The 17737-nt window shown below is 34.5% G+C and overlaps 1 protein-coding gene across 1 annotated transcript; it reads left to right on the top strand.

Annotated features, from left to right (window-relative positions):
* Positions 1–5190: 5190 nt before the first annotated feature.
* On the top strand, positions 5191–7032 carry LOC103574393 (uncharacterized). Its single transcript, XM_014439563.2, has 2 exons — positions 5191–5370; positions 5546–7032. The coding sequence occupies exon 2, from the start codon at positions 5734–5736 to the stop codon at positions 6799–6801; it is 1068 nt and encodes a 355-aa protein (XP_014295049.2). The 5' UTR covers positions 5191–5370; positions 5546–5733; the 3' UTR covers positions 6802–7032.
* The last annotated feature ends 10705 nt before the right edge of the window (positions 7033–17737 follow it).

Raw genomic sequence — 17737 nt, 5'->3', positions numbered from 1 at the left:
AACTGCTGACAGTCTTGACACCTCACCAAAACCTGTTTAGGGTAAGTTTTTAAATATTGTAACCATTGTTTGGTATTTTTATTTTTATATACTCTGAAATTATTGTAACCCATATGCATGAAACATTTGCTATTATATTTACTATTCTAAATATTGCCATTTGTAACCCTTTTGTATTTTGAGAATATTGAGTCATTTAATAAATAAATACTCGTTAACATAAAACATTTGAAAACATCATTTAACAGAAAATTTTACTTTAACAATGAGATACTAGCTTCACGAGGCTTTTCGGCAACCCACCTTCCTTTATCCCATATTTTACTACCTGTCTAGCCGCTCAGACCGATTGTTCACAGTAGGGGGTACACAATCTTACTTTTACCGCTCGACGTTTGATTGTGAAATTAGATGAGTCACATAATAAATTGGAAATCGTTTTGGGTCTTATCAATTTTGTCTTCAACAATATTGTGTGGGCGCGAATTAAATATAAAAAGAATAAACTGAGAATTTGGTCACGTGAGCCCAGGTCATAGGATCGGTCCTTGATCAATGTAAGTACCTTTTTATTCAGTATACTTTATACGAATATCGTACCTACGCCCATCACGATCTCCAATCGTGACACTATTATTCATAATTTTGTATGCATATAGTTTGGCCCTAAGTCCGGTAAAATAAGTCATAATTTTCCCATTATTCTCATCTTTCATCAGACCTGGGACCTTTTTGTTTGCTATTGGCATATTGTACGAATTTTGAAGGGGGTAGTCCGACGTATCAAATTTTGAAATGTCACGTTTCATGATTTCGTAGATGTCTGGTACTGTAAAGTGGTAAATTAAACTGTCAGTGTCCGTGTACATCAACTTAGATTGTTGGTTTGTGAAGTTCTGATTGACATAGTTATAGTGGAAATCATAAATAAATATCTTTGATAATTATAAAATCGCGAACCCAGTGAAAATAGGTTTGTCAAAAAATACCTGGGTTGTTTTCATTTCCACTATAACCATGTCTTTGTCAAAGATTGTAAGACTATGGAAGTTAGGTTTACAAATAAGGTCTGATGCACCATATCGACCAGACCATCTTGTAACCAATTGAACATCTTTGTGTTTCCTAATATTCTCCGTAGTCTTACCGAAGACTGCGTTATTCATGAGTTTGAAGAAATTCTTCTCAAACTCATTTTGGGCAGCCTTCCTACAGTCTGTATTCTTGTTAATGCATGTCTTTAGCCATGGGAATTGCTCAAATTTAAGCACTCGATGAATTTTTTTCAATTGCATTACTAAACCTAAACATTGTTTTAAATTTGCACAATGATTTATATATTTATTTTTATCATACAGTGTTGTACATAATTTAGTAGACTTGCTACCCGGTGGTAAAAAGTGCTCAGGGCACAATGGTAAATCTTTCTGTAGCTCATGTAGCTCCTGAGGATAGTGCAAGTCTACTTCTAAAATATGTCCTACATTGTCATTGGCATTTACAAAGTTATTTATATTATTTAAATCATGTTCATCTACCCACTCAAATGAGCCTTTAGGTAGTGGCATACTCATTGCCGCGCCATACAAATTATTGACGTCAAAATAAATCAAGTATGACTCGGGTTTGTTAACATCAAATTCATTACCCATGTATCCATGCCTTCGCATACCTATTAGTACACTGAGACACTCCACTTCGTATACCTTTCTCAATGAAAAGTACCATTTCGGGGTCAGTCAACAGTTCCAGTTCCACATTAGTGTACTTCAGCATTGCATCAAAAGCTAATCCGGGCGCTGTGTAATAGTGCAGCGGGTCTAAGTTGTAATTATTTGAACAATTTTGTCTGAAATTTTCAAATACATCGGCCAAGAGTAGTACATCAGTCTTAAGATATAGATCAGAGTACTCGCCTAATGTACTGATGTTAAATTTATTCCAGACAAGTTGAGCAAATGCATAATTATCGTCAGTTATACCATTATTAGATAATTTTGAAAAAAACGAGTTTTGATCGGGCAACTGTTTGTCATTAAGCTTATCAATGTCTGTAATGTATTCATACGGGAATACACCCTTGCGAGTAGCTAATTGGAATTTTTCTGGATCTGGGTAATGAAGTTTTGTGATTTTTTTATTGTCATCATCAAGATAGGATGCTAATTTTTCTAAACTTGATGCCATGAATCGAAATGAATCTATAAAACGTAAAGACACAGATATATCATCAATAGATTTTGAAAATGAGATAAATCGCTCTTTATTAATTGGCAATAATGTGACTTTACCTTTAAAAGCAGTTGCTAATGACTTAATTAACAAATGAGAATCATATCCAGATAAATTGTGAAAAACTACCGGTATTACATTAGATTTTGGGTAATTTAAATTGCATGAGATGTGTACAGGTCCGCGATAGTTACCCGTAAAATGGCAATGATCATAGCACTTCTCTTTATCAGAGGCTATTGTTTTTTCGCAAATATGACAAACAGTTGACCGATCATGACTCTTTTGTTGCTGTTTGTCAAGTGGTTTCATAGGTATGGGATTTTTTAAATACCGCTCAACTTTAAATGCGAAATTTTCAAGTTTATTGACAAACCACTTTACGCAATCAGATGAACGATTAATTTCAAATTTTGACAAATTATTGTCATAATTACAGTGACGATAAAATGCAATGCTGTGTGGAACGTGATTTTGAATATCATCATCCCTCTGAGGCTCTAGTGTACACTCTAAATCTGCGTAGACAACAAACGGTACCGAGTCTTTATTACGATAGTTTTCAAATTCTAATATTTTGTTTTCATTAGTGGGAAATTTCATACGGACTTTATTTAATTTGAAACAGTCATCATTGTGGTTATTGATAGATGTTTCTGTTTTAAAGTGACTTAAACATCGATCACAGAAATATAATTTACAATGTGCCTTAGAAATTTGATTTTTCACTAATCGCGATAGATTTTTAATTAAGGCAAAATGATAAACAGGCTTATAATTTTTATAATCATTCTCATTAGACATATTTAAATTTACGTTCGCCTGCACCATTAAAAGATGAATTTTTTTTACATCAGACTTACAATTTTTACTTAAATACAATGGTATAATGATACTTTTTTCATCTCCGAAACCGTTAAATTCTGACTCAATCCCGTAAACATTGATTGACAAATTATTTAAGGTTTCAAATTTTGGAATATCTTTCGGGGTAATTGGAAAATCAATACCTTCATACTGAAGTACGCTGCTGTAATGAGGGTACGATGTTGTCCTCTCCGGATGTTGAGTGTGAGCTTCGTGTGTTGCTGCACGTTTAAGAGTTCGTGTTTAAGACTGCACGTTTCATCTGGATATCTTTGGGCAGTCTAACAAAAGTTGATGCTCCAGCTTGTAGAGGAACATATCTGAGCATTGTGATGACCAAGCTGTGGATCTCAAGTAATCTCTACCCCGAGTCCTTTTGATTGAACTCTTCAAACGTTTTCAATAGGTTCTCGTTGACATGGTCAGCATACCAATCAGCAAGAGATGTTGTGGGTGTAATTTCCCGACTTGTAGTGTTGAATGATTTAGTTTCATCAACAACGTCATTAATTTTTTCATTCCGAAATTTACATACAAGTTCGACGTTGATTTTCACCCCAGCAACATCACCCAACATTTCTTGGATTTTTTCGAAAACTAATTCTCGAGAATCATTCAAAAATTCTCTCAAATCCGTGTGAGCAAGATATGTGACAAATCCAGTTCGAATGTTGTTTGAGAAAGCGTTTTCGAGATCTTGCCATTTGATGAGTCGATGACGCATTCTCAAATCACCACCTGTAGCCAGGCCGCTGAGTTGAGCAAATTGATCGCCATACCAGCACAAAAGCACTATACTTGCTTGAACGCTTCTCTTAATTTGAACACTCGATTGTGGATTTGCCAAAATAGTCTCGAAATATTTAATTGTCTCAACACACACCTGATAGCACCTCTGACAATGTTCTTCATTCACTGACTCTGACTGTAAATCATTGTATGATTGTGCAACAGAATTCACCAAACCGTGAAGTGCATCAACAAATCGCGCCATTTTTCAAATAATGTTGTTATCAATTGTTCACAGAAAAAAAAAATGTGTCTTTTGCACTAAAAACTATTAATGAGTGTCAGTTGCACAAAAATTAAAAACTAATAAGTGTCAGTTGCACAAAAAAATTAAAAACTAATAAGTGTCAGTTGCACAAAAATTAAAACTAATAAGTGTCTGTTGCACAAAAGTAAAACTAATAAGTGTCAGTTGCACTAAAAATAATGTCTATGCACTTCACTTAAACTAAAAATTGTTTATAATTTTTTGTAAAAAAATTATTTAAAAAACCGTAGAGAACTTCACAGAGAACTTCACAAAAACTTTAACACAGTAAACGTCAGAGAATATTTGAGCAGAGATTCGTACTTCATTCAGAGACTCGTACTTCTTTTTTGTGGAGTATGGTCTCACGCGCCTCTTTTATAGGTGGGAAACGGCTAATCAACTGCGCAGTAGAAAGTTCCAGAACAACCTGTGACGTCATAAATGACGCCGTAAAAAATAGATGTCGCCCCAAAAGTGCCAGGTTCCATGATTTTTGATCCCCCGCTAAAATATCTCCGGCAAAATATCCCTGGACAAAAAATCTCCCAGACAAAACATCCCCGGACAAAATATCCCCTTGACAAAATATCCCCTTGACAAAATATCCCCGACAATTAATACTACAATAAAAATTTTTGATTGATTTATCATTTTAAATTGTCCTAGATTGGTTCATGATAAATCTGAAAAAACAGTGTTTTATTTATTAGATAATTATTTATTAATTAATTAATTGTCCCACATTGATTCATGATAAATCTGAAAAAAAACTATGTTTTAACTGAAAAAAGTATTTTATTGATTTATTACGTTAAAGAAAAATTATTTTTGTTTATAACCGCCTAATTCTGAAGTTTGTGTGCCATCTTGTGTTTAAAGGTTAAACTATGTTCTTATTATCATAGGTAATTTCAAATTATCGATGCTGTGTTATCGATTGATCGAATATCAATTTTCATTAGTTTTATTGTCTTTTGTGTTTAATCGTTTGCTGTCGTTTGCATTGACCTGTGTTTATTAACATGTGATTTTCTTTGTGCTGTTAGTTTATATCAATTATTATTAAAGCAATGCCGTTGACATTTGTTATGTCTCAAAAGGGCAATAAAATGTTAGCCCATGAAGGTTTTTTGTATACAAAAAAAGGGTGAATAAAAATAATATTTCTTGGCGTTGTGCCACTAACCCTAAATGTAACTTGATAATACACACTAATACTGATCTGCGCACAGGTAAATATTATAGATAATTCCTTATATTTTATTTAATGTATTTAAAATATTTTATTTAATATAATTATATATATATATATATATATATATATATATATATATATATATATATATATATATATATATATTTGACATTGATTTGTAGTTTTTTATTTTAATTTTTTTCGTTATTTAGGTGATATTGTTGGTGACATTCCAATCCATGAGCATCCTGGAGATGCTGCTGGCGTTCAAGCAAAAACTTTAAAGAATAAAATTATCAAACGTGCTAGGAAAACCGATGACAAACCAGCTAAAATTATTTCACGTTCCTTGCGAGGGATATCGTCTCCTGTTGTCGCTTTATTACCGAAGCCTGAGTCGATGTCACGTTCAATTAATCGGAGTCGGATCGCTGATATTCCACATACTGTTAATTTTGCATCACGTGCTGATCTAGTGGTGCCTGAGGATTTGAAGCACACTCATGGTGGCGAACTTTTTTTAATGCACGATAGCGGTGGTGATAAAAAACGTTTCTTAATATTTACCACTCAAAGAAATCTGATTTATTTGTCGACATGTGAACAGTGGTTGGCAGACGGAACTTTTCGTAGTGTGCCTGGTATATTTTTACAATTGTATTCCATTCATGGATTGAAGAACGGTAAAACATTGCCTTTAATTTATATATTGGCTCCGAATAAAACTCAACGTTTATATGAAAGCGTACTGGAAATAATTCGTGCTGCCTTACCGAATTATAAACCTGTTCGAATGATGAATGATTTTGAGGATGCATTTATGATTGCTTTTAAAATTAAATATTCAGGCGTATTATTATCAGGGTGTTTTTATCACTTTTCTCAGTGTGTATGGCGTCACATACAATCGTGTGGATTACAGAAACTCTACAATACGGATATTACCTTTGCTGTTAATTTGAGGCTTTTGACTGCGTTAGCTTTTGTACCAACGGCAGATGTTGTTAAGTGCTATGAATTAATTGTTGCAACGGATTTTTATGAAACACATGAGGATGAACTTGATGAATTTTTGCTGTACTTTCAAGGCAATTGGATCGGCAAACCACGCCACAACAAAAAAAAACGAGAGAAGCCTCGATTTGAGATATCAGTATGGAATTGTTACAATGCTGTTGTTAATGATTGGCTTCGGACCAACAATCCTACAGAGGGGTGGCATAATCGATTGAATCGTGGTGTTTCTGTACACCATGCTACTGTTGGTGTTTTTTTTAATGCCTTGCGAGACGAGCAAGTGCATACGGAGCTTTGTATGACGCAAATTAATACCGGTATTAATGTTAACAATCGTCGTAAAGAGTATCGTGATTACGATGAGCGTTTAAAACGCGTTGTTCTTAATTACGATTCATCTGATATGTTGGGTTATGTAAAGAATGTAGCAAAAATAATTTCTTTCAATTAGTAACAAAAAATTTATTTATTATTATTGTTTAAATCGATCTTTTAGCAAAATTAACTTTTTTTTGACTATTCTTTGATGTTTAATTAACTATTTCGACTGTCGCGTGATTATTTCTTGATGTGGATGAATATTTTGTTAGAAATGAACATCTGTCATGTAATGACACATTATTTATTTATTTATTTATATTATTTCAATTGTTCTTATAGTAATACTAATTATTAAAAAATTTAACTTGTGTTAATAATTTTGTGAAAAAATATTTATTAGAAATTAATTTCTTTTACTTAATAATACATTTATGCAATCATTTATATTTTTGTTGTCCAATGCTTAATCTGTGAATTACGTTTTTATGTGATAATTAATTTTGTATTCGTTACTTTGATAATTGATAAATCCTATTATTGAATTGCGCCAAATGGCGTCACATAATTTATGTTGATAACTATTGTAATAAAATTTTATTAATGAATTCATTATTATATGTGTAAATAATTGTTAATTTGTTATTATAACTGATAGTTTGTTATCAAGAATTTTCATTTTAGTATTAATTGTCGGGGATATTTTGTCAAGGGAATATTTTGTCCGGGGATGTTTTGTCGGGGATATTTTGTCGGAGGATCAAAACGCCTGATACCAAAGTGCCAACATCACCAAACAAAAAGTAGTGAAATCCCCTAGAATAACGTGTCAACATAACCTAAAACGCTAGATGGCGCAACAAATGGTATGACGTCACCTACTGCGCAGTTATAAAATCAAACGAAGAAAACAATTTTTTTCCTGCACATAGATGAGTCATCAGTCTAAAAATAGATCTTCTGGAAATTTCTACTGCGCAGTTTTAAAATCAACCAATGAAATTAAAATATAATTAATTTAAAAAATGTGTGGTGGGGGATAATAACAAATAGCTGTGCTGAATTTTTTAATTATTCAGTGATTCATTGTCTGTTGTCGAGATATGAGCTATCAAAATGGAAATGATAATAGATGTGCAAGGATTTAAAGGCTCACACGATCAGTTTATTGTAAAAGAACTTTCGTCAATTACAGTCCAACATAAAATTGATGGTGTTGACGAAATGTCATGTACGTTATTCAAACCATCTTGTGATTGGACATTATTATCAAATCAGTGTCAACGCTTTAATACCTGGGTAACATATAATCATCATGGAATTACCTGGGATGCTGGGAAAACGCAATATTTAAAGCTAAAAGAAACAGTTGAAGATGTCACTTATAAATACAAATATATTTATGTAAAAGGTTTTGAAAAAAAATTATGGATCCAAGATTTAATTGGAAGCGAAAAAATTGTAATTGATTTAGATGATTTTAAAATTCCCGCGTTGAAAAATATAAAATTATTGAACAATAATTTTTGTGAATATCACTGTAAATTGAACAAAAATAATTACTTGTGTGCTCTGGAAAATGTAATAATTTTAAAAAATTGGATTTTTAAGTAATTAATAAAATTGAACTTAAAGGTATTCTATTTTTTTTTCCCTTTTCTTTTTAGTTTTAAAAATATTAAGTAATTGTTTACATTTTTATAACCTTAAAATTAGTTTAACTTTTTATAATTAATTATTATTATTATTTTAATGGAATTATCAAATAATTTACATGCATTGTGGTAGTCAAAACTGATGATAAGTTGACATCTACCCACTAAAATAACTTGTTGTCACATTTTGATGACAACAAGTTGATTGAATTTACCGCCACCATTAACGATCCGATGTATCGATTTTAAATTTCCCGCGTTTGAAAAAAATAATTACTTGCATTTTTTTTTTTGGAAAATATAAAATTGGTATTTAAAATAATTAATAAAATTAAATTTGATGCAACTCAAGTTTTTTTCTAACAATTATTATTTTTTAAAGATATTAAGTAATTGTTTACATTTTTATAACCTAGAAAATAGTTTAACTTTTTATAATTAATTATTGTTATTTTAATTGAATTATCAAATGATTTACATGCATTCTAGTAGTCAAAACTGATCATAAGTTGTCATCAACCTAATGCTCCCACCATGCTGAATGTAATAAGTTGATGACGATTTAACGTCAACTTACGGTCAAGTTTCAGTCATTTATGCCAACTTGCTACAAGAGTATATTTTTTACGAATTTTGATTGTACCACAACTAATGATTAGATACATTGATTATTACTTTAGTGTTTTATCTTTTAAAAAACATGTAATTATAATTTATATTTCAATTCATTTAAATGAATATCGATGTATTTCAAGAAATATCAATGAATTTCAAACGGCTGGGATTTTATAGCCGATAATTCAAAGATAATGTTGGTGACATTTTTTACTCATAGATGGCGTTATTCTATTTGGTCTAAACTTACGCACGCAAATTTTTCTTAAGATAAAATTTATTCATTTGTCATTAATTTATGAATAAAAAATAATGATTACGAACATACACTATGATTTTAATTAATATTTTCATATTATTTTTGTAAAACATCGTTTAAATCAATTTCTTTGAAAATGTAAACAAACCAGCGCAGGTTTGTTACCCACGTGCTTATAGTGACCAAAAATAAACGATATGTAAATTTTTTTCCGATTGGCCCTTTAATTTTTTTTTGTCTCACATATAAGATTTTAGAAAAGTGGTGGAGTAGTTTCTTGTTAGAACCTGTCACCACAGACAAAGGGGGTGCTAAGTGCGTATTAAGTGGAAATCGATTGCAATTAATAAGAATTAAAAACTGTAAGTAATTAACAACTATTTTAATCAACAATTTAAAACATATTTTTTTCAAAATAATTAATAATTAATAATTGAATACGTGATAAATTCGTTTTTTTTCTGATATGTTTTAAAAAAAGTTTATTATGTCTATACATAATTAAATTTTTTTCTCTTAAATAATTAGTTGGATATCAAAAACTTATTGATGAATTATATAATTATGAATTTTCCTATTCCTTATTATGGATCTTTCTGAAAAAATTACCAATCAAATAAGTTTTTACAAAATTAATTTAAACATATTTCATCAAGTGTTTAAAAATTAATTTTTTTTAAATTTCTATTAAATTAATAATTTATTATGCCGAAATAAATTTTTTCTTTTTAATCTGTTATTAAAAATCGATTTTCTTCATAATTATTTGTTTCAATAAAGAAATAACAAGCAAAATAATTTTTTAATACTAATTTTAAAAAATTAATTTTGACATATTTCATCAAGTGTTTAAAAATTAATTTTTTAAAATAAGTATTGAAAAATTAATTTTGACATATTTCATCAGGTGTTTAAACATTAATTTTTTAAAAACTTATTCGATTGGTAATTTATTTTCCTGTTTTTAAATACAATTTTTTCAGAAAAATCCATAATAAGGATCATTAATTATCCATCAAATAAGTTTTTAAAAAAATTAATTTGCTCGTTATTTTTTATTAAAACAAAGAGTCACTGCAAAACGGCCCATTACTTGTGATGGCTGGAAGATCCGTCGAACTCACAGTTGACGATTCCCGGCAAGAATGGGTTATCCAAGAGCCTCATTCGAACTGGGGATTGAGGATTTTAATGGACATAGCCGTTGAAGCCATTTTTGGGTGGATTGGGGATGATGTTGCCAACCACCAACGACAAATTGAACAAAACATCAATACTTTTTTAGAACAACAACAAGAGCAACAACAAGCGCAGCGAGAGCAACAACAAGAGCAGCAAGGGCAACAACAAGATCAGCTAGACATGGAACTGTGACGACGGATCCAGATCATTAACGATCGACTGCTGGAGACAAAGGGTTGTCATGAACGTTGTTGTTGTTGTCATGATAGGCAACAACAACAACAACAACAACGACGACAACGTGGATCACCCACCCCGTCGCTGGCCTCAACGTTGTTGCTAAGTGACTCAGATGATGATGATGCATCATCACCATCACCACCATCACCACCGTCATCTCCTCCACTTCAACCGCCATCATCAACGCAGAGACTTTATCAATCGGATGGGGAAGAATCGTCATCATATGAAGACTCGGACGAAGCATAAATCATTACTCTTATCATTATCTTTTTATTATTATTTTTTTTTTCTTAATTATAATTTTTATTCTAAACACACATTATATGAATTTCAAGTATTTTCTAATATTAAATATTTCTTTTTTTATTTAATATTAAGTATTTCTTTTTTTTATTAATTAATTAATTTTTTAAATTAAATAAAGAAAGAAATACTTAATATTTTGATTTATATGTTAAAATAACCTTGCCCCCTCCTGTTCAACTCATCCCTCATCGTTAAAATAAGCGTAAATACCGCGCGCTGCACAGAGTGTGCGCGAGAGGTCTTTTTTAAATTTCCCGCAAACTATAGAATCTGCTGCCACCTTTTGTACAACATCAACTTGTCATCATCCCCCTAATACCACAGTTTGCTTAAGCAAAAGTTTCGACAAATATCCGTCAACTTCGGACTTTTCCATTCTTACGACATTATGTACGCAACTTGCTATTGAATTTGACGTGAATTAACTTCATAAGTTGTTGTTAATTTGAAGTCAAATTTTTGGTCAGCTTATTATCAATTTGTTTTCATAAATTGTTAAGTATATTTTTACCCTCAAATTGTTGACAATTTTGCATAATAATTTGATTACCTTCTGCAATGGCGAGAATGAACGTTACCGACTGTTTTTTCGTAAAAATTTTTTTAAATTGAATAAAAATTAACCGTAAATTTTTTTATTTTCAATTTTTGGCGTGAAATTCACTGTAAATTCGGGCAGCAGATTTCAGGTTATTTCAACATCAAATTTCGCTCATTTTCTAGCTAAAGTGGCTGTTAGAGATACTTTAAATAGTGCATGCGCAGTTTGACATTTTTTTTTCCCAAATTTTTTATTATTATTACTATTATTATAATTATTATTATTATTTGAAATTCAATTATAAAAACAAGAATTACTATGAAAAGGCCTATGAAATAATCAGTCAAAGGATAATTTCATTTTTTTTATATTTTTTTTTTATTTTCTTAAAAAAAAAATAATAGTACGTTTAAGTTTATAAAAGAACGAATTCAAATTCACAGTATTTGCTTCCGTGAAATCGCAGATTGACATGCTCTTCTTCAACGGTGTTGGTGATATTTTTTAATGTCTCTTCATCAGCAATTAATTGGTTGTTTGTCCTCGTAGGGAAGTAGACCATAAATTGATTATCGAGAGCAGCAATGACTCGAGGTCCATAGTGTGTTAAAATTTTTTTTAATTCAGTAATTTTATACATTTTGCCAACTTCCAATTCTTGAAATTTTCTGGTTGGCAAAATGTTTTCTAAATGACTAATTTTATTGATTCTCTTCAAATCCATCCTATAACAGATATTTAATTAATTAGTAAATTAAAAATAATTTATTAATAAATCAAAAATAATAATTAATACATTGATAAATATGAAAAATATTTATCAAAATATGCAAGTATAATAAGATTAACACTTGCGTGTTTATAAAAAACGATCACAATAAATTTGATAAAAAAATTTAGCATAAGCTTTCCACTGACTGCTCACTTAGATGTTTCAGCAAAGACTGAGTGCTGAGAGCTCAAGAGCTCACAAATTATTCGTCTACCCCCACTACAACTCAGAAACGAGCTCAAACTTGTCGGATGACGCAATCGATGACGTCATCTAGCAAAAAAAAGGGGGGGGGGGTTAGCCGATAGATGGCATCCTCTCAGCATACTTCTCACATGCACTTGTCCACACCTCAGTTTCAATATATACGACTTGAAATAAATACACTTGTAAGTACACACACTAACACAACCTGTAGATGGTAGGCAGCTAGTGCCAGCTCTGGGGGTGATGCGAATTACTCAACCACCTTTAATCTGGTAGGCTGCCCATGACCCAATCTAGTTTGGAACAGATGCGTGTATGTTACTTTTTTTACGCAATCACCATCGTACATAACTTCAAAAAACATCCAAAACTAACCTCAAGAGCGTGTTTTAGTCGGTAAAATAGGTCTTACCAACCGCCACTACAACCTAATCGACAGCCAAAACAAGTTTATCGACGGGCAATATCAATACAGACGATAAAACAGTGCTTACCAACGGTCAAATCAGAGTTTACCGTTATTCTGAGGACAGCCGGTAAAACAGGCCTTACCGACCACCAGTATGCCAACCGACTTCCGACAGGTTACCCTCCGTCGGTAACTTAGCACGGACTAGAACCCACAATCTGTTTTATCGGGGGTGAACTCCCCCAGCTCAACTACTGTAGTGCATGCAGGACCCAGAGCCGATAATTTTGGTACAACCTAGCATGGTCGAGTGGAGATGGTCCCACTCAAAGATATACATGTCGACCAATCTTCGCACGTTAATGGAAGAAATGATGCACCAGCTTTCTTCTATTAGGTAAATCTTCTTAAACGGGTCATACAGTAGACCCGGGTTGTCTGCCAGTGGCCGGATGGTCAGGTCGTCCTTCAATTGACCCCCTTCGATGATGATCACCGAGAATATCAATAACTGTCTCACGATGGTGAGAGATTTGAGGATCTGAAACAGAGAACTTTATAGAGGTTTAGCCTTACGGTCAAGAGCAGGTTTAGCTTTATTAGGGTTTACCAATTTGCGGTTCCCTTTGTCGTTCAGGTAGATCAGACTCCTAAATTCGTTAATTTCGACGATTTCATAAGGCCCGGTATAATAAACATCGAGTTTATTTTTCCTACCTTGAAGGTTTTAGCATTTATGTGTCGATCGTAACGAATTTTGGAATCTTGTTTTGCCTTATTGAGACGATCCGCAGCGATTTCTCTGACTTCTGACAGTCTACTCATAAGATCGCCGAGATAGTCGGAATAAGTTTTGATTCTGGAATAATCGGGGAACTGGGTTGGTAACCGATCTCTTCGACCAAACATCAGCTCGAATGGAGAGAATTTGGTTGAAGTATGCACATTGGTATTGTAACTCATCGCCGGGAGACTCACATATTGATCCCAGTCCGGATACTTATCTGAGATTACTCTTAAGAAATCTATCAGTGGTTAATGGCTCCTTTCTAGAGAACCATTTGATTGGGGGTAATTACCTGAAGTCGTTAATCTTTGGATTTTTAGGGCTTTCGCAAGTTGTTGTATTATTTTAGAGGTAAATGAAGTACCTTTATCTGAGAGGATGACTCTCGGGCAACCATAATAGCACATATAACGATCTACAAGGGCTTCTGCCACTGTTGTCGATCGGATATCAGGTATCGGAATTGCTGTTACGGCTTTCGAAAAATTATCCTGAATAGTCAATATGTGGACACTCCCACTCCTAGTCATAGGAAGTGGTCACACGGTATCAATAGAGATTTTTTCGAAGGGTTCGAAGGGAGTATCGGTTATCATCATGGGTTGTTTTGTTTTGATTCGGGTGAGTTTATTCTTCTGGCAGAATTCGCATTTCCGGATGAATCTATCGATATTTCTCTTCATGCCTGGCCAGTAGAATCTCTATCGAATTCGCCAATAAGTTTTCACGACACCCTTGTGGCCCGCAATAGGTCTGCAGTGGTTTTCTTCAATGATTTCATCGCGTAACTCTTCGGTAGGAACTTCTATATTTCCTTCGCAAAGTGATACCTCAATAGGACAGTCGCCCAATTCTTGTATAAGATAAGGCTTAATGTTTATATCATCCAATTCATCCCCCTGTTTCGCCATGCGGAATGTATAGATTTCGTGTTTGAACATGGGCACTCTTAAATTTCGTAATCCTTCAATTAAATTATTTAAATCGATTTTCTCGAAATGATTTTTCTTAACAAAGACCGTGAAGATAATGCACTGACCCAATTTTGTGATTAATACATCACCCATTTTTGGTTTGGCTGTCTTCAAATCTTCCTGATCGATGAAAGTGAGATCTCTGAACAATTCTGAAACTGGTTTCACCAACTCGCAATCCAGGGACAGGAAATGTACCATGTGATCTCTCACATAAGTAATTCCATCTCGACTGTCCTTAAATTTGATTCGATTTTCAGGTAGTTTCCGAGGTCGGTCGAACTCAGAGCTCGAGGAAGACGAAACTTCCGGTGGTGAATAGCGTTGATCACTCAGATCCTCCGCTATATCTGAGGAAGGAGGATCGAATACGTACCACGGAGCTTGATTCGGAAGTTTCGGAGGTAAATCTACATTAATCTCCGGCTCATCCCCCAGTTGTTCGTCAACAACTTCCGGTAGAGTCGTGTGGAGAGGGTCAGATTCATTTACCTGAGCATTTCCGTCGTCGGGTTCTCGGTGTACTTCCACTTGAATCACTGTGGTTCCATCAGATTGGCTGTCATCTGATTGGCCTGATTGAGGAGATGTCTCCGCTATGATTATTCGATCGTTTGCAGAATTTCGATTTGGTAAATTTGGCTGCTGATTCTTGTTCAGCAAGGTATTTTCTTGTCCTAGATTTTTACTAGTAGATGTCACTTTGCGTTTGGGCGTTTCCACATGTACCATACTGGATGAGGCTGCAGGAACATCTTCGACGTTCAGAGTTTGGCAGGTAGAAGGCTTCGCGATGACTGGAGATGTATTGTCATCAGAACTTCCGGTGTCCTTCCAATAAAAGCTTTTTGTATGATCGTCATAGTCAAGTTCCTTGCAATTTGCCTGCGCAGCTTTCAGTACCGTGTTCTTCCACATAGGGGTCAACGGACTTCTACCTGCGGTAAGGTATTTCTCTCGAATCTCGTCAGCTCGCGGTGTCTGTGGAGTTGCAGAGGTTATTTCTACTTGGAATTCCGGTTCAGAGCAGCTGACTTCGCTTGAATCTTTATCTTCTTCTATATCTCGATTTTCACGAAGGAATTCTTCTTCTCCTTCTTCGTCGAACTCATCCGAGTCTTCAGATTCGTCGTGTTCGTCTGATAAGTAACCCCGTTCAAGATATTTCCTGACTTCCTTGGCTACTTGAGGGCTGACTACAGGCAGTGGATTGTAATAATCTTCTGGACGAACAGTACGATCCGCTTCTTCATCTGAAACGTTAATTGCTCGTTTTTCTAGGGCTTTATTGAAGCGTTCAAATGATTTTCTCAAATCTTCGCGCATTTGCTGTCGATTTATCGCTTCAGGAGTATTTTAATCTCCCTGATCACTGGAACTTTTCTCCGATTCGTTGAGCAGATATTCTTCATTCATGAGTCGGACTGCTTCTTCTTCTTCTTCCTCATCTGTTTCTTCCAGTTCTAGTCCGGATACTGGTCTAGTCTCCACTTCCGGGTTGGCTGGAGCCTGAGGTGCTGGGGATGGTCCTGGTTAATTTACCCCGAAAACGTCATCTTCGATACTCTCTGAGACGTCTGGTTCGGTCGTACTTATTTCGCAATAGTTTACCCTTTTTCGGTTTTGTGACAGTTCCGTAGCTTGTCTCATTTGTAATCGGGATGCAATTGTATCACGAGGTTGTGAAGCGCTGTTAACCCTAGGTTTGTTTTTACTTCCGGGTTTTCTTCCTTGTTTTACAGCTTCCTTGTTTGGCTGTCTTTCAACCAAGACATACAAGGGCTGCCTGTATACAAGGTGAAAGGCTTACCATTAAGGTAAGGCCGAAATTGTTGCACTGCGTACAAAACTGCCAAACACTCTTTTTCATTGTGTGTGTATCTTGTCTCAGTCTCTTGCAAGACTCGGAACGTGCAGGAGACAATTTTCTTAACATTTTTATCGGTGTTTCCAGGCGTACGATCTTCGTTCTCCAGTTCCTGGCTCAAGATGCCTGAAATACCGACATCGGAGGAACTGGTTGCCAATATGAAAGGTCGATTGAAGTTTGGATAGGCAAGGAATGAATTTTCGCATAACGCATTCTTAATATCCTCGAAAGCCTTTTGCGAATCAACCGACCAGACAGAAGGTTTAGTTTTCCTGGTAAGGTCAGTGATCGGTTTGGCTCTTTCAGCGAAGTTTTCGATGAATCGTCGGTAGTAATTTGCTAATCCCATAAATTTTCGCGCTTCTGTATGATTACGGGGGTGCGAAGCGTTTTTAAGGGATGAAATTTACTTTGGGTCAGGTTTCACACCATCTTTAGTGATAATGTGACCTAAATATTCCACCTCGGGGCAGAGAAATTTGCATTTCTCGGGCTGAAGAGTTAGCCCGGCCTCTCGAAGGCGGTTGAAAAGTCTTTGGACTCGTACCTCATGTTCTTCAAGCGAAGATGCACAATTTACGAAGTCGTCGAGATAGATAGTTCAGTACCTTTTAAACCACTCAATGTGGAGTCCATCATACGTTAAAAAATTGCTGGAGCACACTCAAGCCCAAAAGGCATACAGCAATATTCCCAATGACCGTCAGGGGTGGAAACCGCCGTTTTTTCAGCGTCTCTGGAATCCATTGGTACTTGGTGGAACCCACTGGCAAGGTCAAATACACTGAAGTACTTGGCCCCACCGAGTTGGTCTAAAATATCGATTATAAGTGGGAGGGGGTAAGCATCTCCAATGGTTATCTTATTCAGATTTCGAAAATCGATAACCATTCTCGACTTTTTATTACCTTGCGCATCAGATTTCTTAGGGACAATCCATAAAGGAGAATTATACGGAGATTTTGATTTTCGAATAATTCCTTGCTTAAATAGGTTATCCACTTGCTTCTTGATTTCGTCGCGGTGTTCTTGAGGAAACCGATATTGCTTGATTCGGACCGGTTTGTCACTCGTAGTTTCGATTTTGCAGGTGAACTTCTTAGAACGTCCCAGGCGATCACCAGGGAGGTGAAATATGTCATGATTTTTCTGAATAAGTCGGAAAATTTGCGGAGGTATCCTTGTTTGATCTCAGGATTTACAACAGGTACCGACACGGACATCCGCATACGGGGTGGAATTACGTATG

Source organism: Microplitis demolitor, chromosome 7 (assembly GCF_026212275.2).
Source record: "Microplitis demolitor isolate Queensland-Clemson2020A chromosome 7, iyMicDemo2.1a, whole genome shotgun sequence".
Lineage (NCBI taxonomy): Eukaryota > Metazoa > Arthropoda > Insecta > Hymenoptera > Braconidae > Microplitis > Microplitis demolitor.
The sequence above is the reverse complement of the archived record's forward strand: the minus strand, read 5'-3'. Positions and strand labels throughout refer to the sequence as shown.